Source organism: Gopherus evgoodei, chromosome 5, assembly GCF_007399415.2.
Source record: "Gopherus evgoodei ecotype Sinaloan lineage chromosome 5, rGopEvg1_v1.p, whole genome shotgun sequence".
In the NCBI taxonomy this organism is placed as follows: Eukaryota; Metazoa; Chordata; order Testudines; family Testudinidae; genus Gopherus; species Gopherus evgoodei.
In genome coordinates, this window is record NC_044326.1 from 25104599 (window position 1) to 25125395 (window position 20797).

The 20797-nt window shown below is 40.9% G+C and overlaps 1 protein-coding gene across 3 annotated transcripts in view; it reads left to right on the forward strand.

Annotated features, from left to right (window-relative positions):
- Nucleotides 1–919: 919 nt before the first annotated feature.
- Nucleotides 920–20797, forward strand: part of PPP2R2C (protein phosphatase 2 regulatory subunit Bgamma) — a 292304-nt gene continuing 272426 nt past the window's right edge. The window contains exons 1-2 of one of the 3 annotated variants that reach the window (XM_030563253.1): nucleotides 920–1149; nucleotides 1387–1467. In XM_030563253.1, the coding sequence (XP_030419113.1) occupies nucleotides 1134–1149; nucleotides 1387–1467 (97 nt within the window). In that variant the 5' untranslated portion in view covers nucleotides 920–1133. Of the gene's footprint in view, nucleotides 1150–1386; nucleotides 1468–20797 lie in introns of those variants that run through there. The other 2 variants (XM_030563251.1, XM_030563255.1) reach the window with 2 other exon arrangements.

A 20797-nucleotide genomic window follows, 5' to 3' on the forward strand; every position in this document is an offset into this window, starting at 1 on the left:
TTTTTCTGTGGCTGGCCTTCAGTCCAGGGCTGGTAATATTCTCTCTCTACTGTATGTTTGTGATTTTTATCATTTGCCCATGCAAAGATCACTGGTCTCACCATACTTCCATAAAAAATGAGGGCCTCTGACATATGATCACCTAGAAAGGCGAGAATGCTTCAGCACCATGCTGCTGCCAGCTGTAAACTAATAACTCAGAAGCTTAGTATTAAATCATATGCCAAGAAAACCACCTGGTGAACAGAACATTTAATGCACATTTAATTTCCTCCCAGAATTGTTTTTAGTGTGTGTATGCAGGAATATGGAAATTTACAGTGTGTGATTTACTCTAATCTGACAATGGTCTCAGTGTACAAAAACATTCACATGCAACCAGCATGTGTGCATACATATATATGACAGTGACATACAGCACAGAGATGTCCCCAATAAAACCTGACAGTTACTGTGTGGTATTTGCAGCACTTACTCATCATATTTGCTAATGGTCCAAGTCTAGGAATGCTTTGAATGATGCAGTAAAGCCATTTTTACCTGCAAATGGTAATGGTCTTGTTTTTCATAGTGATCATACATCATGTATGCATGAAGCCAGGTAGGGGCTTGAACTGAAATCACACATCCCTTCTCCTTGATACTTAAGGGAGGCCCAGAAACGGGCTTAAAGTAACTAAGGACGTTTGCTTCATGCCTGGGGCTTACACCCAGCCACGCAGATATCCCCCTCCCCGCACACGCACGCTCCGACGGCCTGATGGATGCTCCCCGCTCTGACACGCCCACGTCCACACACCTTGACACGGCCCCGCCTCCCCCAGTACATGCCTGCGGCCCCCTCACCAGCATGCAGCCTCCGCCCCCGGGCCAATCCCCCTCCCGGGCCCGGACTCCGCTCACACCTGTTGGGGCTGCTTCGCGGCCTCTCCGTGCCCAGTGCTGTGGGGAGGCTGCGCCGCCGCCGCCTTCTGCGGGATCTCCGGGCGGAGCCTCCTCTGGGCGCCCCAAGTCAGCCTGCGCTGCCGGCAAGCACCACCCGCTCCGCCGGGAGAAGGAGGAGGCGCCCCGAGCGCTTGGCAGCGAGAGCAAAGCAAAGAGCAGTTCCGGGCGCCTCTCGGAGGGCAACACACATGTCCCAAAAGCAGGGTATTTGGAACCGTTCTCCCTTCCCCCAAGCACCTCTCAGCCATCTCTCCTCGTCCTCGATCCCTCCTAACTCTCCCCCACCTGCTCTCCTTTCTCTGTTCCCTCCCCCTCACTCCTCTTTCTCTTTTCTTCTGTCCTTCCTAGCCTTCCTCCCTCTTTCCTCTTCTCGGCCTTCTGTGGGGAGCGCTAACGTGTGAGCCGCACAGTTATTGACTGTGGCTTTGCTTGTTTGACTAGTTGGCTGCCCCCCTGGCGAGGATGCAGTTGATTGGTGCGTGTATCAGCTCAATGGGACGGCACAGTTTGAGGTCTCCGAAGGTAAGTGATGCTTGAACAGATGATGTTTGGTCTTTGCAAAAAGCCCTGCCCTACCACAGCTGAGCTCTTTGGGCAGGTGTATCCTATCTAATTGACTTAAACTCAGCCATGTCTAGAGGAGGGGAAGGAACCCTGCTGTAAGCATGGAGAAAGAGGCAACCTAAGAGCTGTGGGCTGGTTTGGAAAGATGTGAGGTGTACATTTCTGAATGTGTCACTCAGAGCAATGGAGAAATGTTACTGTTCTTGGCTAGCTGTGGGTGGATTCTAACATTTTGCATTGTTGGAATACACAGAGGCCTTGGAAAATGTTTCCACTCTTTTTATTTTGTTAGGGAGCATCTGGTTTGGTAACTAAGGGTCCACCTTGTCATCCTTTACTGACTGGATTAAATCTTGAAATCAGTAGACTACTGACTTGAGTGAGGCCTTGCAATATCTGGTTGTAACATTTTAATTTTTCTTTTCAACACTGAAAGAGGAATTGGAGGTAACCTGGAATGTATTTGTTTATGGTACAAGTGACTGAATATGGAATAGCCTCTCTTTTTGTGTAAGAAGAAATAATTTTATTACATATGATTTTGAATATGCAAAAATGTAAAAACAAAACAAATGTCAGCCTGCATGATACAATCTTTTATTATATGGTACTAAGGGGCATGTTTCAGTGGTACCATTGATTTTTCAGTGGTATGTGAGTTATATGGAATAAGGGCCCTAACATGATCATTTATGGCATAGATTTCTTAGGATTCTGCATTTGCTGTCTCTGACGGATCAGGAGTGATTTTTGCCTGTATTCGGTTATTTGAATTTGCAAAGTGGAGATGCTTCAAGGTGGGATTTAGATTCATCATTTTAGTAGTGAATTAAAATTTAGTAATGGCTGTGGGCTATGTGTACTTTTCTCTGCTAAACTTATACCACTATAGCTCAAGGTCCACGGTATATTTTACAAGTTGGTTTTAGGTTTTTGTTCTGTATTTCTTGTGCTAGACAGTGGTTAATCAGAAGATAATGTTATTCACAATATAGATACAGTTGTTGTTTTTTTTTGTGAACAGCTCAGCTGCCCAGATATGATGAAAATATTTGGAGGTGGATATGGTTGCTGAGAGGGAATGTAAACGTAAGAAATAAGACATATTGGGTCAGACGAATGGTCCATTTAGTCCAGTATCTTGTTTTCTGACAATGGTCAGTGCAGATCATGCAGAGGGAATGAACAGGGCAATTATCAAGTCATCTATCCCTTGTCATCCAGTCCCTGCTTCTTGCAGTCAGAAGTTTAGGGACATCCAGAGCATGGGTTACATCCTGACCATTTTCTCTAGTAGCAATTAATGGACCTATCCTCCATGAACTTATATAGTTGTTTTTTAAACCCAGTGATACTTTTGGCATTCACAATGTCCCCTGGCAATGAGTTCCACAGGTTGACTGTGCGTTGTGTAAAGAAGTACTTCCTTTTGTTCGTTTGCTGCCCATTAATTTTGTTGTGTGACCCTAGTTCTTGTGCTTTGGGAAGGGATAAATAACATTTCCTTATTCGTTTTCTCCACACCATTCATGATTTTATAGACCTCTATCACATCCCTGCCTTAATTGTCTCTCTTCTTAGCTGAACAGTCCCAGTCTTTCTAATTACTTATTGTACGGAAGCTGTTCCATACTCCTAATAATTTTTGTTGCCCTTCTATGTGCATTTTCCAATGTTAATGTATCTTTTTTTTTTTTTTTAGATGAGGTGATTAGAACTGCACGCAGTATTTGATGTGTTGATGTACCGTGGATTTATATACAGACATTAAGATATATTTTGTCTTATTATATATCTTTTCCCCTAATGATTAGGCCCCTACCAAATTCATGGCCATGAGAAACACCGCATGAAATCTGGTCTTCTGTGTGCTTTTACCCTATACTATACAGATTTCATGGGGGGGAGGAAGACCAGCATTATCTCAAATTGGGGGTCCTGACACAAAAGTGAGTTGCAGGGGGGTTGCAAGGTTATTTTAGGAGAGTCACGGTACTGCCATTCTTTCTTCTGCACTGTCTTCAGAGCTGGGCAGCTGGAGCACAGCATATGTTGGCTAGGCACTTAGCTCTGAAGGCAGCACTCTGCCAGCAGCAACACAGAAGTAAGGGTGGCAATACCATTCCATGTCATCCTTACTTCTGCATTGGCGATGGCTCTGCGTTCTGAGCTGGGCTCCTGGCTAGCAGCCGCCACTCTCCAGCTGCCCAGCTCTGAAGGCAGCACCGCCACCAGCAGCAATGCAGAAGTAAGGTTAGCTGTCCTGCAATTCCTCCTGCAATAACCTTGCGACCCCCTCCACAACTCCTTTTTGAGTCAGGACCCCTACAATTAAAACACTATGAAATTTCAGATTTAAATAGCTGAAATCATGAAATTTGCAATTTAAAAAATCCCGTGACTGTGAAATTGACCAAAATGGACTGTGAATTTGGTAGGGCGCTACTAATGATGCCTAACATTGTTAGATTTTTGACTGCCACTGCACATTGAGCAGATGTTTTCAGAGAACTATTTACTATGACTCCAAGGTCTTTTCTGAGTGGTAACAGCTAATTTAGAACCCACCTTTTTGTATATCCAGTTGGATTATTTTTTTCCAATTTGCATGACTTTGCACTTATCAACACTGAATTTCATGAGCCATTTTGTTGCCCAGTCAGGTGAGATCCCTTTATAACACTTGGCAGTTAGCTTTGGACTTACCTATCCTGAGTAATATAGTGTCATCTGCAAATTTTGCTACCTTACTGTTTATTCCTTTTTCTAGATTATTTATGAATATATTTGTGATTAAATAAAGTGAGGGGATAGCTCCCTTTGATGGACACCCAGCTAGCCAGTTAGCTGTAAAATCCCTCTTGGTAGTTGTTCTTTACTTGCTTTACTTGTAAAGGGTTAAAAAGTCCCCTAGGTAAAGAAAAAAATGGGCACCTGACCAAAAGAGCCAATGGGAAGGTAGAACTTTTTAAAATGGGGAAAGAAACTTTCTCTTGTCTATTGTTCTCTCTGGGCTGTAGGGACATAGAGTAACAATGATATAAGCAGGAATGCTGTGTAAGGTTTGAACCAGGTGTGAAAAATTATATTCCATACCTAGCAGGACTCATTGGGATAGGGAATGTTTAGGTAGATGCAATTAGGTTATTTCTTTATTTTGGCTTGTGGATCTCCTCTGTGCCAACTCCAGATGTTTTTGTTTGCTTGTAACTTTTAAGCTGAACCCACAAAAAGCTATTTTGGGTGCTTAATTTTTGGAATTGCTTTTTTGGAATTTAGGCTTTTTCTAGATTTTAAATGTATTTTCTTTCTTTTTATTTTTAATAAAATGTACCTTTTTAAGTACAGGACTGGATTTTTGGTGTCCTAAGAGGTTTGTGCATATGTTGTTTAATTAGCTGGTGGCAATCACTAATTTCCTTTGTTTTCTTTCTCAGCTCTTCCTTGGGGGCAGGGTGTGTATGAAAGGGCTTGAGGGTACCCCACAGGGAGGAATTCCCAAGTGCTCCTTCTTGGGTCCAAGGATATGGTTTTTTTTGGGTGGTGGCAGCGTTTACCAAGCCAAGGTCAGAGAAAAGCTGTAACCTTGGGAGTTTAATACTTGCCACTCCAGGCTTGTATTACTTTTTAGAATCTGTGCAGGCCCCTGTTGGGATTTGGTGGTTCCCAGTGAGTCTGATGCTGGGTAGAAATCATGGGACAACAAAGCTTTTTATTCAACATGTGCACAAAGAGAGCCCCTGGTACAAAGAATCAGGCACAGTCCCTCCAGCAAGGAGCCCCTCCCCTTGCTACTTTATAGCACATGGTGCTAATATAACAAGTTATATAACAACTTAAATAACATGAACCTCTAACCAATAAGAGTTAAACAAACCCATATATGGGTTTGTTTATCACATGCTCATAGTGCTCCAGTCCACATACTGAACTCACACCTCTCCCTGTGGCCTTCTCCAGAATGTTCCAAGGCTGGTGAGCCACAGCATGCTTCCCTACGCATAAGCACCCTGTAAACCACATTTTATCTAAAATAAACACAACCATACCCTTCACCCCTACCTTCTGTACTCAAAGTGCCAGAGTTGGGATTCAACCCTGACAATGTTGACAACACACGTCTCAGTACAGATCTTTGGGGGAGCCTGCAATTTACCCTTCTCCATTCTGAACATGGACTATTTATTCTTACCTTTTGTTTCCTATCTTTTAACCAGTTACTGGTCCATGAGATGATCTTCCCTCTTATCCCATGATTACTTAGTTTGCTTAAGTGACTTTGATATAGGAACTTGTCAACGGCTTTCTGAAGGTCTAAGTATTTTATATCAACTGGATCACCCTTGTCCACCTGTTTGTTGACTCACTCAAATAATTTTAATACACTAGTGAGGTATGATTTCCCTTTACAAAAGCTGTGTTAACTCTTTCCCAACATATTATGTTCATCTATGTCCCTACTGATTTGCCTGGTACTGAAGTTAGCCTGGCATTTACAGGCTGATAAGCCTATGTTCTGAAGCTTTATAAAAAAAATTGGTTTCATTAGCAATCCTCCAGTCATCTGGTACAGAGGCTCATTTAAGCAATAGGTTCCATACCACAGTTTAATAGTTCTGCAATTTCATATTTGAGTTCCTTCAGAGCTCTTGAGTAAATACCATCTGGTCCTCATGACTTATTTTGGTTTAATTTTTTAACTTGTTCCAAAACCTCTTCTATTGACATCTCAGTCTGGGACAGTTCCTTGGATTTGTCACCTTAAAAGAATGGCTGAAGTGTGGGAATCTCCCTCACATCCTCTGCAGTGAAGATGGATGCAAAGAATTCATTTAGTTTCTACCCAATGGCTTTGTCCTCTTTGAATGCTCATTTAGCACCTTGGTCATCCAGTGGCCTCACTGATTGTTTGGAAGCCTTTCTACTTCTGATGTACCAAAAAAAAAAAAAAAAAAAAAAAAAATTTGCTATTAGTTTTTGTGTCTTTTGCTAGTTGCTCTTCAGATTATTTTTTGGCCTACCTAATTATATTTTTACACTTGTCAGAGTTTATGCTCCTTTCTATTTTCCACATCAAGATATGACTTGCAGTTTTTAAAGGAACCACCTCCTTAACTCGGTGGTTTGGCCATGGTGACATATTCTTGGTCCTCTTATTTTTTTTTTTTTATTATTTTTATTTATATGGGGTATACATTGAGTTTGAGCCTGTATTATAGATGGTGTTTTAAAATACTTTCCATGCAGCTTGCAGGCATTTCAGTCTTGTGACTGTTCCTTTTAATTTCTGTTTAATTGGCTTTCTCAACTTCTGTGCAGTTCCCTTTTTTTGAACCTAAATGCTAGTGTAGTGGGTTTCTTTGATATTTTCTCCCCTACAAGAGTGGGAAAATACCAAAGAAACCCACTACAATACGGTATGTGATATAATTCCCAGGCAGCATGTAATGTTGGAGACTTGTCATGACTTAGGAACTGTCACAATGCAACGTTATAGGCCTGAAGAGGAAGGTTTTGTCTGTTGTGTATTCTTGTGTATCAAACTACTTAGAATATTATAATTCTGATTAGTGGGTTATCATACACTGTACAGGACAGAATGAAATGTATGTTCAGTGCTATTTTTTCAATTAACTTGCTAATAAGGCCTATTTTGAGCTCAGTGGTAAAGAAAACATTTAAATTACTGAAAACCCAAAAGTAAATATTAAATAAATTAGATTCAAACAAGGCCAGTTCACTGACAGGGAACCAGAACCAGACGTACTCATTCCTTAAGAATAAGAAGATCATAAATAGTCAATATAGGAACAAAGAATCCCATTTCGACATCTGTGATGTTATTGTAAATCCAGTTTTGACCCATGACTCTTATACATCTTTCTGTGGTTCTTTCTCCTCATGGAGGTTAGATGAACTTCAGAGAGAAGATGACTTGCTAGGACAAGCGCAGGAAACCAAGGAAGACAAGTGTAGTTTGACCAAACAAATTATACCTGTGGTGTCAAATTAACACCTAGCATTGTAAATATATCCACTTCAGTGGGTTTACTTTTGAGATGAATTTGGCACGCACTCTTTTTTCCATTTTTTAATTATATTTTTTCCACTAAGTGGTACTGTTATCTAGGGACACATACAGTAATCTGTATTCTTTGCAGAGGTGCATACAGCCCTTACAAGGAAGCATCACCATAACAGGTGGGATTCTATCCTTGCTACAAGCAAAGAATAAGAACTCTGGATAAAGACCAAACTTTTCCCTTTCCTGAACTGTGCCATGAATAGAAATTTAAATAACAACAACAACAAAATATAAGCTGCTAAGCTGCTCCTAGAATTTTTCCTGCAGGACCTCACTGTTCTGACCCCTACTTCCTTCTGCCTCAGAGGGAGGTTGCGACACTTTTTATACTCTTAGGTTGGAAATTCCTGCAGGAAACTGCATTAGTGCACATAGTGGCTTGTCTGGGTGTACTAGGGTTTGCATCAATGTAGCTACACCAGCTGATGATGATTTAGGCCTTACCTACAATACTGGACACCACAGTAAATGCACATGTATCTATCTCTATATATTCTACCAGTCAATGTGGTTTCTAGGCACTACTTGCTTCTGGTATTTTTGAATGCATGCAAATTCCTTGTGGTGCTCCATCAATTAGATTTCAGAATTGTGTACAGTGACATTTCTTTTTTAGATTAGGAATGAAAATTATTCTTTATCAAAAATAGATTTAAATGAGATGAAAAACATTCATTTGCATAGCAGAAAACAGAAGCGAATATTTAAAATGCAGAGCGCAGTAAGTTAAACATAACAATCAAAGCAAAGATAATCATGTTTGATTTAGTCTTGCTGTGTTGAAACAAAAACCCTATTTCAGATATTATTTCTACTTAGCATGAATAAAATGTATTTCACACTGACATTCTGTTTTTCTACCAAGGATCTCAAAACATTTTATGCATATTAAATTAAATTAGGCCTCAAAAAGCTGTGTGGGGAGAAGTATGGTTATATCCTATTTACAAATGGATGAACTGAGACAGAGATGAACGGCCTGATTTTCAGAGGTGCTAAGCACCCCCCAATTTATATTGACATGGTTGTAAGTACTCAGCACTTGTGAAAATCAGGCTCTAAATCATGGGTTCTCAACCTTTTTCTTTCTGAGGCCCCCCGCAACATGATATAAAAACTCCACAGCCCACCCGTGCCACAACAACTGTTGTTCTGCATATAAAAGCCAGGGCCAACATTAGGGGATAGCAAGCAGGCCAATACCACAGGGGCTCCCATGAAGCTAAGTTGCTCAGGTTTTGGCTTCAGCCCCAGGTGGAGGGGCTCAGGGCCCAAATGTTCAGGCTCATGTGGTGGGGCTTTGGCTTTCTGACCTGGGCCCTAGTGAATCTAATGCCAAACCTGCTTGGTGGACCCCCTGAAACCTGTTTGTGACCCCCCAGGGGGGCCCTGGACCTGGGTTTGAGAACCACTGCTCTAAATCACCTTCCCAAGATTACATAAGTTATTAGAAGAGCCAAGAACAGAACCTAGGATTCTACTCTAGTCTCTTGCTGTAAGTTCTAGACCACCGTACCTCCATATTAAAATATAAGTGTTGCTTTATAATATTCTAAACAATGAACTCTTTTAGTCTTTGATTTACAGTAAGCTGTTAGCTTTCATATAAGTTGCATATGGTTTTAAATTCAATGTAGTAGTAATTTGCTTAAAGGAACTGCTGACTTAAAAAATCACATTTTAGTTATCCTCATTAAAGTGAACGCCTTAGGCACTTACAACTTGAAATCTGCTTACAATGCAAATTTTCTGCTCCCTGGTTTTCAAACTTTATATATTTTAGGAATTGGAAGCAGCATTACTGACATTGGTGCCACTTGATTCACAGACACTAACTAGCCTTTTCACTCCATGAATAAACAGTACTTGATAGACTAGAGCATTTTTCTATATTGTGAAATGTGCTAATATGTAGAATTTGGTTATAAAAATGTGTTTGGAAAATATGCCATTTGAGGGGGTTAGAAGGCATGGGGGAGTTAATGAACTTGAATTTCATCACCTTCAAGTATATTTGCACGACCCATTTCTTTGCCATAGTTTTCTCTCAAAATCAACAAAACAAGACCTAAATTAAATAACCTTGGTCTTGATTCACCACTGCATTACTCTAGTTTTATATCAGTGTAATTCCATGGAAATTAATGGAGTTATATCTGCCTAAAACTGCAGTAAAGCAGCGTAAACAAGCCCTTAATAATCAACAGCAAAATAAATCAGAAATCTCTTCCCCATGTAGGTACTTTCGAATACACTAAATAGGTTGAGCATCTTTAATCTCTCACTATACTACATGTTTTCCAGACCACAAATCATACTTTTCTGAAGCCTTTCCAATGTTTTAAACATAGTTTTTGAAGCATGGACATCAGGACTGGACACAGTGTTCCAGTGATAATCTATTAATACCATACACAGAAGTAATATTACCTTCCTCCACTCCCAGGATGGAGAAAAAGCAGTGATTTTTTAAATTTAAATCAGATTTTTTGATAAAATGCTTTTTGAGGAAAAAACCTATCTAAAGACAGTTTTAATTAAGATGTGTTACAGCTTTAAGATATTATGGAATAAGGATGTTTTGGCTCATTTATACTTGTAGTTATTGTGTTTTCTTGCAGTGAAAGAGTTAAGATTGTTTGGATGCTGATTGTTGAGAACTGTTAAGTTTAATGGTGTGTGTGTGCATGATTTGGGTGCAATGATTGGTATCAGAATGGTTTATAGAACCTTTTTCTCAGAGTTTCTAATGGAATTTTTTTAACTGATTAGTTTAATTATTTATTTCCTCTAAATGGCACTTAGCAATTGTAACTTAATTGTAATTTAAAGTATCTTGTGATTTTCCTTTGTTTTGTAAATCTCTGATTAAACATGTCGGTCTCTTGCTACTTGACGTAAAAAGCTCTGTGCACTGTTCATACAAAGCTTGAGCAAACTTTTACCAGGCATCCAAAGAATTCCTGCTTCCCTGCCCAAGCAGCTATGGTTGTTTAGCTAGCTTCCAGGCTCTTGGATTACCTCGGGTTCTAGATGTGGTTCCTCAACCAGTCATTACTTCTTGGGTCCAGCCTCTAACTAGTCTTTGTTCCCTGGGCCGGACAGTACCATTCCATGGTTCAGTACCAGATGTGGTTATCCAACCAGCCTCATTTCCAAGCTTCAGACTTAGGGCAGTACCAACTCCCCAGCTCCAGCCTGCCCTCTTCTTGCCTTTCCCAGTCAACTCTCTTCACTCTGCCAAGGTCTGCAGGTGGGAATCCTTATTCTTTTGATTCTTACAAGGTCTGCCAGAGTGGGGCTTCCATTCTGTTGGAAGTCAGCCATCTGCAGCAGGTGCCTGCACAGCAGTGCTTGGATCTTTCTGCTCTCTCTCACCACCTCCAGGTCTCTAAGGCTCAGTGCTCCACATGATCCATTCAGCTCTGCCTCCACAACTCCTGGGGTTTTATCTGTGCCTGGATAGCAAATCTTCCCTTGCATGCTCTTGCCAGTTGCATCCTGCGGAGAAGCATCCTGCTGTAACTTTCCTGAAAATTGTGGATCTGGTTCTATGTATATTATTTGTAGCTATGTTGGTCCCAAAATACTAGGGAGACAAGGTGGATGAGGTAATATCTTTTATTGGAGCAAGTTCTGTTGGTGAAGGAGGCAAGCTTTTGAGTTATACAGAGCTGCTCTTTAGGTCCTGACAAAAAGCTCCATGTAGCTTAAAAGCTTGCCTCTTTCACCAACAGAATTTAGTCCCATACAAGATACAACCTTACCTGCCTTGTTTCTCTAATATACATATATTAGTCAGCCAAAATCATGTGCTTGCAACCTTTTGAATATCTAGCCCATAGTTTAATAGAGATCTGCTTCTGTGTGTATACATGTCATAACTAGCTATAAGCACTGATTTTGTTATAAGTAATACATTAATAAAGTGAGAAATCAGTGACTTCAGGGGGCCAAGATTTAGCTCCATATGTTCAATGTAATCTTATGTAATATAACTTCCCCTGAAGATAAATACTGGGAGCAGGAAAATTCCACTTTCTAGGAATAGGCACTCCATTTGAGGATCGAGTTGTGTACTAATGAATCCTGCTCCTGGGCCATTGAGAGGCTGTGAGAGCTACTCCATGGCCACTAGTGCAAATATGTGGCCTGTACTATATTTGTATCTAGGTGAGGGCTGTGGCCTGTGGATGCATCTATTGTAGCAGCAGACTCACCAACTCTTGCCCAGCCCTTCCCATCTCATTGTCCACTCCACCCGAAAGCCTGGTCTATATAATCATCCGGGGCTCCCCAGGGGCTGGGTCTGTATAGGGAAAGTGCACCTTTGATGTTCCCTCCAAATTCTGTTTTTATGTGCTGAAAAATTACCTGGACTCTGCTTCTTGTGAGACCCTCTGTACTGCTGAGAAGGGGATCAGAATTTTCCCTAGAGTGCAGTATCCCAGGATAACCTTTTAAATGTGTGAGTACTGAATGAACTAACACAACTGAAAGAACCACAGCATGTAGTACAGTTCTGCGCTTCAGGACTTTAAATTTCCAATTAGTAATTCTGTAAATGGGAACTCAGGAAATCCTAAGTTTGTTAATGCAGTTTATATAGGTACAAATGGTAAAGCCTCCTTAATATCTATATTTATCAATTATTTTCTGGGGAGTAAATTACACAGGGATTTAAAACAGTTGTGATACTCCTGCTGTTTTTCATATTTATACTGTATTATGAAAAAACTGTTTCTGCAGTGAGAATAAGTTTTATACATGAGATTCAAGCAGCTTTATCCTGCCTGTCTTAGTGTGCTACTCAGATATATTGTACCTAAATCCCTTACATAAAATAATGAGAAGCAGCTCTTATAGTCCCAGTATGAGCACTTGATAGTACTTGACCAGAAATGGAGGAAAGATGTTACTTTCTATTTCAGCTCTGCATGTTATAATTTAAGTAACCTTGTTGTTCACCAAGTCATTATATAATAAGCCAGAAGAGGGAGCTAGCTTATAAATTACTAGCAATTTGAGCAGCAACGTCTTTTTCTAAACCGTTAGGATTTTTGGAAAAAGGAAAACTGAGCATTTATGTGATGATCTTGGTCATTTATTTCATAGTTTGCTGATTCATGAGATTATACTCAGAGACTTATTCCTTTATTTAGGTGGTTTTGGTATCAATGTTCATCTTCCAGTGGCAAATATATAAAGCCTTGATCTGGTGTAGTGGCTGCTGTCCCTTGTGTTCATGACACTGTAAACATGGATCTTGAGGACAAATGGGAACTTATCCACATCCAGGCCAGCCTGTATAGGAGTGATGTCGAGACCCTTTCTGTAGCATGCAGGGTATGTTTTGTGGCATCTGATACTCATTCATGGAATCCAAATGTGGGGTATAAATGGCTTATTTAGCCTCATGCTGGCTTTCCCTCTCCCCAGAGGTGCATAGAATTTTGTGGGGTGTTCCTTGCACCATAAGGTATATTTCACCTTAAGAAAACAAACAAGGATAATTTATCTCTGTGTACTTTGTTCATCCAACAATTGTAGTTTAACCTTTTTTATTATAACTCTTCATAATATATTAGTAAAGGTGCTTGCAAATACTGTAACATTAAGGAAATCTTAATAGTAGGAAACCTCACTACAGCATGTGCTATTAAATCTTTGTTTAGTGGTGGAGTGAGACCAACAATTCTTATTCAGATTTCAAAAATTGTGGATTAGCTATGTTCTTGTGTATTTTGTTTAGCTGAGCATATGCTGTTTCGTAGTGAGGTTGCTATTATTATTAACTTATTGAGAGCTGAGTGTTATAATGATAAATCAAAGTATTAGTACCTACCAGTGGGTTTTTCATTGTCAGACATATCTTATTAACAGTTGATGCAGCAGTATGGATGATTAGTTAATCTTTATAAAGGAATTACAATCCTCACAAATTACATGGGTTTCTCTCTCTCTCTCTCTTTCTTTTTCTTTTTTTTGGTCTGGCAGAATGCTTTGTTTTCTCATCAGAAAAACAGAAATACAATTGTGTGCTGCTTAGTATTTTGGGGGGAACTTCCTGATAAATTTAATGAGGATTTCCTGATTCCATGCAGCTTCTTTTTCTGGAGATGAGTACAGGATAGTGTAGATACTTGAACTGCAGCAGTACCATTGAAATGTGGGAATAAAATATTACAGTTGCTATCAACATTGACTGAGTACCACTGCATGTGGTAGATTCCTGCTGCTGAGTTACTTCAGATTTCCAATTAGTAGGCCATGTCTACATCTAAAATTTTGCAGCGCTGGTTGTTACAGCTGTATTAGTACAGCTGTATAGGGCCAGCGCTGCAGAGTGGCCACACTTACAGCAACCAGCGCTGCAAGTGGTGTTAGATGTGGCCACACTGCAGCGCTGTTGGGCGGCTTCAAGGGGGGTTCCGGGACGAGAGAGCAAACCGGGAAAGGAAACCAGCTTCCCCGCGGTTTGCTCTCTCGGTCCCGGAGCCAGCCAGCAAACCGCAGGGAAGGAGACCTGCTTGCTCGGGGTTCCGGGACCGAGAGAGCAAACCGGGAACGCCGCGGTTTGCTCTCTCGGTCCCGGAGCCAGCCAGCAAACCGCAGGGAAGGAGACCTGCTTGCTCGGGGTTCCGGGACCGAGAGAGCAAACCGGGAACGCCGCGGTTTGCTCTCTCGGTCCCGGAGCCAGCCAGCAAACCGCAGGGAAGGAGACCTGCTTGCTCGGGGTTCCGGGACCGAGAGAGCAAACCGCGGCGAAGCTGGTTTCCTTTCCCGGTTTGCTCTCTCGGTCCCGGAACCCCGAGCAAGCAGGTCTCCTTCCCTGCGGTTTGCTGGCTGGCTCCGGGACCGAGAGAGCAAACCGCGGCGTTCCCGGTTTGCTCTCTCGGTCCCGGAACCCCGAGCAAGCAGGTCTCCTTCCCTGCGGTTTGCTGGCTGGCTCCGGGACCGAGAGAGCAAACCGGGAAAGGAAACCAGCTTGATTACCAGAGGCTTCCTCCTTCCACGGAGGTCAAGAAAAGCGCTGGTAACTGTCTACATTGGATTACCAGCGCTGGATCACCAGCGCTGGATCCTCTACACCCGAGACAAAATGGGAGTACGGCCAGCGCTGCAAACAGGGAGTTGCAGCGCTGGTGGTGCCCTGCAGATGTGTACACCTTCAAAGTTGCAGCGCTGTAACTCCCTCACCAGCGCTGCAACTTTCTGATGTAGACAAGCCCTAAATCTCCAAGTAAGATTTTGCCTTTGTGGGGCATACCAGTGGATTCTAATTCATGTCTGCATGTGATATCTTTATGTGGCCTCAAGGCATATCTGCAATCTGCCAGGCTCTTGTAAAGCTTTTCAGTGTAAACATTTTTAAGGTTAATTCACTTCAACACTTTCCAGTTCAAATGTACCAAAGCGAAGAATTGTGTAGCTTACTTTTTATTACACACTAGCATTCTTTCATCTGAAAATTGTGTGTATCATACACACTTGTGTACTTATGCTTGTCGGATTTTTCATCAAAGAAACTAAAGTTAAATAATTTTCATAGAATCATAGAAATGTAAGGTTGAAAGGGACCTCAAGAAATCATCAAGTCCAGCCCCTTGCTCTGCGCAGGATCAAGTAAATCTAGAGCAGTAGTTCTCAAACATTTGTACTGGTGACCCCTTCCACATAGCAAGCCTCCGAGTAAATTTAAAAACACTTTAAATATATTTAACACCATTATAAATGCTGGAGGCAAAGTGGGGTTTGGGGTGGAGGCTGACTGCTCGCAACCCCCATGTAATAACTTTGTGACCCCTGAGGGATCCCAACCCCAGTTTGAGAACTCCTGATCTAGACCATCCCTGACAGGTGGTGTCCAACTTGTTCTTAAAAACCTCCAGTGATGGAGTTTCTGCTATTCAGGAGCTTAACTACCCTTATAGTTAGAAAACTTTTCTTAATATCTAACCTAAATCTCCCTTGCTGCAGATAAATCTGATTTACTTCTTGTCCTGTCTTCAGTGGGAATGGAGAACAATTGATCAGTCTTGTTTATAACAGCCCATAACAGTTTTGAAGATTATCAGGTCACTTCTGTCTTCTTGTCTCAAAATTAAACCTGCCTAGTTATTTTAACCTTTTCTCATAGGTCAGGTTTTCTATATCTTTTATCATTTTTGTTAGTCTCCTCTGTACTCTTTTTCCAATTTGTCCAAATTTTTCTCAAAGTGTGGTGCCCACTGCCCAGAATTCTCCGACTGAGGCTTTGCCTGTGCTGAGTAGAGTCAGACAATTACCATCCAAGTCTTATATTTAATACTCTGGTTATTACATCCCAGATGACATTAGCTTCTTTCACAGCTGCATGACATTGTTGACTCTCATTCAATCTGTGATCCACTCTTACTCTCTCCTCCCCAAATCCTTTTCAGCAGCATTACCACCTAGCCAGTTATTCCCCATTTTGTAGTTGTGCATTTGATTTTTTCCTTCCTAAGTGAAGTATTTTGCATCTGTCTTTATTAAATTTCATCTTGTTGAATTCAAATCAGTTCTTCAATTTGTCAAGGTCATTTTGAATTCTGATAATGACCTTCAAAGTGCTTGCTATCCCTCCGAGCTTGGAGTCATTCCCAGATTTGTTAAGCATATTCTTCACTCCACTGTCCACGTTATTAATTAAAAATATTGACTAGTACCATACCCAAGACTGCCCCCTGGGGGACCACACTAGATATGCCCTCCCAATTTCACAGCATACCATTGATGATTATTCTCTTAGTACAGTCTTTCAACCAGTTGTGCACCTACCTTATATTAACTTCATCTATCACATTTCTCTGGTTTACTTGTGACAGTGTCATGTGGGACTATGTCAAAAGCCTTACTAAAATCAAGATAGTAACATATGTTTGATTAGTTCTTCCTCCAGGAAGCATATGTATATCAGCATGTGAAACAAAACAAGACCCTAGTTGATGTGTGAACATGTACACACTAATTAGGCTCTTGTTTGAGATATCTCTTTAATGTATGTTTTAAATAGGCAAACTCAACACAAGATCTGTAAAAGCAATTTATATTTGAGGATCTCTTTATATGTTCTTGATTCTTCAGTTTAATACAGTTTTTCTTTTCAGAATGCGATAAAATTATATCCAACTATTATTTAGAATCTGTGTCCAAGTACATTTTTATATTGGCTCATGTCATAGTGAATAGAAGTGACAAATCAGAATGATTGCAGCAGATACTAACATCCTAAATGTTTCTCATTCTATTACATTTATGTAACTTTCACAAGAATTTTTGGGAGTGTTGTGCAAGACATTGTGCCCTTACCTTGGTTGAAACCATTTTGGTGTTGCAGCTAAAGATAATATATTCATTTTGGAGACAATTACATCTAGACACTAAAGGGGATCAGTGATTTGAAGTTTTATTCCTATGGAGGGCACAAGTTTTTCAAAAAGGAGTTGTAAAAATTGTTTAGCATAATTGTATTGTTAGTCATGTGCTTTTTCCATTTCAAGCAATAGCCATAACGAATTACCATATTTAGTGCCATCTTCTAGAACACCTAGAGCTAAAATAAACCAAACTTCATTTGGGAGGTGTAAAGCATATTAAATTTACTTCACTTAAAATTGAGAGTAATTTCTTCTGGAATGAGTGGGCTCCAATGACTCCTTCTTGAAAGAAAGAAGAAAATTCTAATTACCTGAAACTCTGCTGGCTGGAGCGTCATTCTTTTTGCTTGTAGTGCTTGAAGTTTTCTTGTTAAATCTGGATGACTGAGTGACCTTTGGGATTTTTGTAAATTTGAATTTGGAGGCCAGGAGCATGGGGGATTTTTCAGGTTCCAGATTTGCTGCCCAGATGGCCCTGTTAGATTCCCAGGGTGCCCCAGCCCATGTCCTATTTTTTCAGACATTATAAACCTCCCATTTGAAAACAGATATTTACTTTAAAAATACCATGTGATTATTTTATCTGCAAGAAGCACTAGGCTGGATTCTCTCAATACTGTGCAGAGAAGACAGTGTAATCCATTTAAAATCCGAGGCCATCTCCAGTTTGAGCTAAACTTTCCATTTTTCATGTGCTTGTGTAATGCTGATAGACCCCAGTCGGGATCGAACTTGGGATTTTTGGAGCTAAATGCATGAGCCTCTCCTGCATGAGCTAAAAGCCAACTGGCTGTTAACTAAGGCTGTAGAGCAGACCCATAATCTCTCTCTTTCTAAGTGGTCTCAGTGCCACGAGATGGGACAGAACCCACACCCAGGAGGCGTGTGGGTTACACTTGCAGTTTGATACATTAAAAACTTGAACTCCTTTCTTTTTACATGATTCATTAAAAAACCCAATTGTTATAAACTCTGAAATCTGGATTGTTTTCAACACACAGGGTTAGTATCCATGAGTTATGCTATGAGGGGGTGTTTTCCTTTATTCTTAACTTAAAAGCAACAGACATAAATCTTACCATGAGCTTCTTCCTGAGTTGGCTGTTCCTAAGGATTTTCTCACAAGACTTCCTGTCTTATCTGATTAGCTTCTCTTGCCATAGAGACTCTCCAACTTTTATCCTCTATATTGGAGATAATGAGACCTTCCTGATAAGACTGTCAGGTGTGTTGACAGAATAGCTCTGCATCTCTATGCAGAGTACTGGAATCTGACATTATGTCTTAGTAACTTTGCAAACCTATGATTTGTTCATAGAGTGAAAATAATACTTAAAAAATATGATTGACAATTCTAGAGTCACCCACTTGTGTATCAAAACAATGCATTTTATTGTGTTTTAAATGGACTGTACTAATGGAGTTGGCATGTACAATGTTATCTGCTGATCCTCGCAGCATAATAGGTATGTAAGTGGTAAATCCCAAATATGCAGCTATGTATATGCTATGTGGTTAATGTATGGCCAGAGGAACTCCCCTTTGACCAAAAAACATACATTTGCAATGGAGTAACATATTGCCAAAAACTTTTTTGGGATGGGAGACTGGAAAGTGGCCCCAGAGATTACCTTGGTCCTTGAGTCCACCATGAGGAAGGCCACCTCCCGCCAGCGAAGATCCCCAGTAAAAGCATGAGCCCCCTCTTACGTAGATGGAAGCTCCAGATTATTCTGTAACCTGAATTTATATTGAAGATTTCTGACTGTGGCCCTTTGGCTGTACTATGATACATATAAATATGGATAACTAAAGAGTGTGTGTAACACACAAACATACCCTCACATACAAAACACTAAAGAACCATTGGGAATAGAATGCTGAGGTTACAAAGCTGAAAACTCAAAAGTCAGGAGGTGCCAAGTTAAGGTTGTCCATGCAATCTTTCTTTTGCTGTATGCACATATGCCTGACACAGTTTTTGAATATATAATCTCCTATTGTAATTTATAGAGGACCCAGACTCTTTCAGAGCACAGGTTATATAGGTCCTTTATTCTTTGCTTTCTTGTGTGCATAGAAGAGAGTATTTGGAGCTCTGTATACTGAAAGCCACAGTTTTAATTCAAGGGCTACATAGTTAAATAACTGCTTATACCAGAAACATGCCTAGTCTTTCTTTTCCTTATTTTTTTCATAGAGAAGAGCTGCAAGATTGCGCGCATGCGCGCACACACACACACAGAGCTATATAAATGTAACATTTCAGTTGAGATCCTAACACAAAAGTAAAAAATTCAAAGATTTGGTTCCCACAGCAACCGTAATTCAGCTACACTGCTGTCATCTGTGAAAGCATAAAAGCTCATATCTAACACAGTAATACAAAATATTTCGTGTGCGCCAGGGTGTGAGGTACTATAAATTTTAATTTCCAGAGTTTTGTGCATTTACGTCTCCATATAATACTTATATTTTATAGATACAGTGTACTGAAGGAAGACTGTTTAATTCGAGTGGTCTTTCCCCAATCAACTTGTAAATGAGAGAGATCCCCGCTACGCTTTTATATTGTGCACAGCCAATAGGTTATAGACAAAATTAAGCTCCTTTCTAGAGTTTGCCTGTCATGTTTCTGTATCAGGTATGAACTGGCTGCCAAGCTGTGTGTGTTCATCATAAGATCCTTTAATGATCTGCTAGCTATGGCTGTTTGTAAATTTAAATAAGGTGTTTTAACACAGTGCCTCCCAGTGGTCAAACTGTATAATACAGTTTCACGTTCCATTACATCAGTGGTCCCCAACCTTTTTGGCTGGTGGGTGCCAGCCGAAGGACCACTGTGGCAGTGGAGCACCCACCGAAATGCCACTGAATTGCAGCTGCATTTCAGCAGCGATGCCTCCTGATGACGTCGCTTGTCGACGGCAAGCGGCGTCAGCGAGAGGCGTCGCCTCTGAAATGCCGCTGAAATTTGGCGGCATTTCGGCGGGTGCTCTCCCGGAGGCCAGACATGGGTGCATTAAGATGCCCCCGCAGGCGCTGCGTTGGGGACCACTGCATTATATCTTCCCCTTTATGTTCTACATTCCTACTCTTTACAATATTTTCACTATCACACAGTCTTTGAAGTTGACTATGTACAGTAACTCCTCACTTAACGTTGTAGTTATGTTCCTGAAAAATGTGACTTCATGCGAAACGATGTTAAGCGAATTCAATTTTCCTGTAAGAATTAATATAAATAGTGGGGTTAGGTTCCAGGGAATTTTTTTTTGCCAGACAAAAGAAATTATATACATATACAGCATAAGTTTTAAACAATTTTAAACAAACAGTTTAATATTGTACACTGCAATAAATGATTGTGAAGCTTGGTTGAGGGGGTGGAGTGTAAGGGTGGAATATTTCCCAGGGAATGCCTTGCTGCTAAATGATGAACCAGCACTCAGCTGAGCCCTCAAGGGTTAATAGGCTGTTAACGTAGCCTCACACTCTACAAGGAAGCATGGACTGAGGCAGGAGGGAGGAAACACAATAGATGCAGGGCAATAGCTGCAAACACTTCCTTGCAAAAACTGAACATGATGATGAGCCCACGCTATCCAGCTGGAGTGCACCCCTCCCTCCTCCTGACAGAACATGCATGGCTGCACAGGTGCTGACTTTCCAAAGTGCTGAGGAGTGCGTGCATGAGTGAGAGAGAGAGAGAGAGACGTGCATTGCCCCTTTAAGAACTCTGACCCCCGCTTACAAGTATGTTGCCCTTTTAAGCAGATCAGCCAGGTTCAGACAGCCAGCT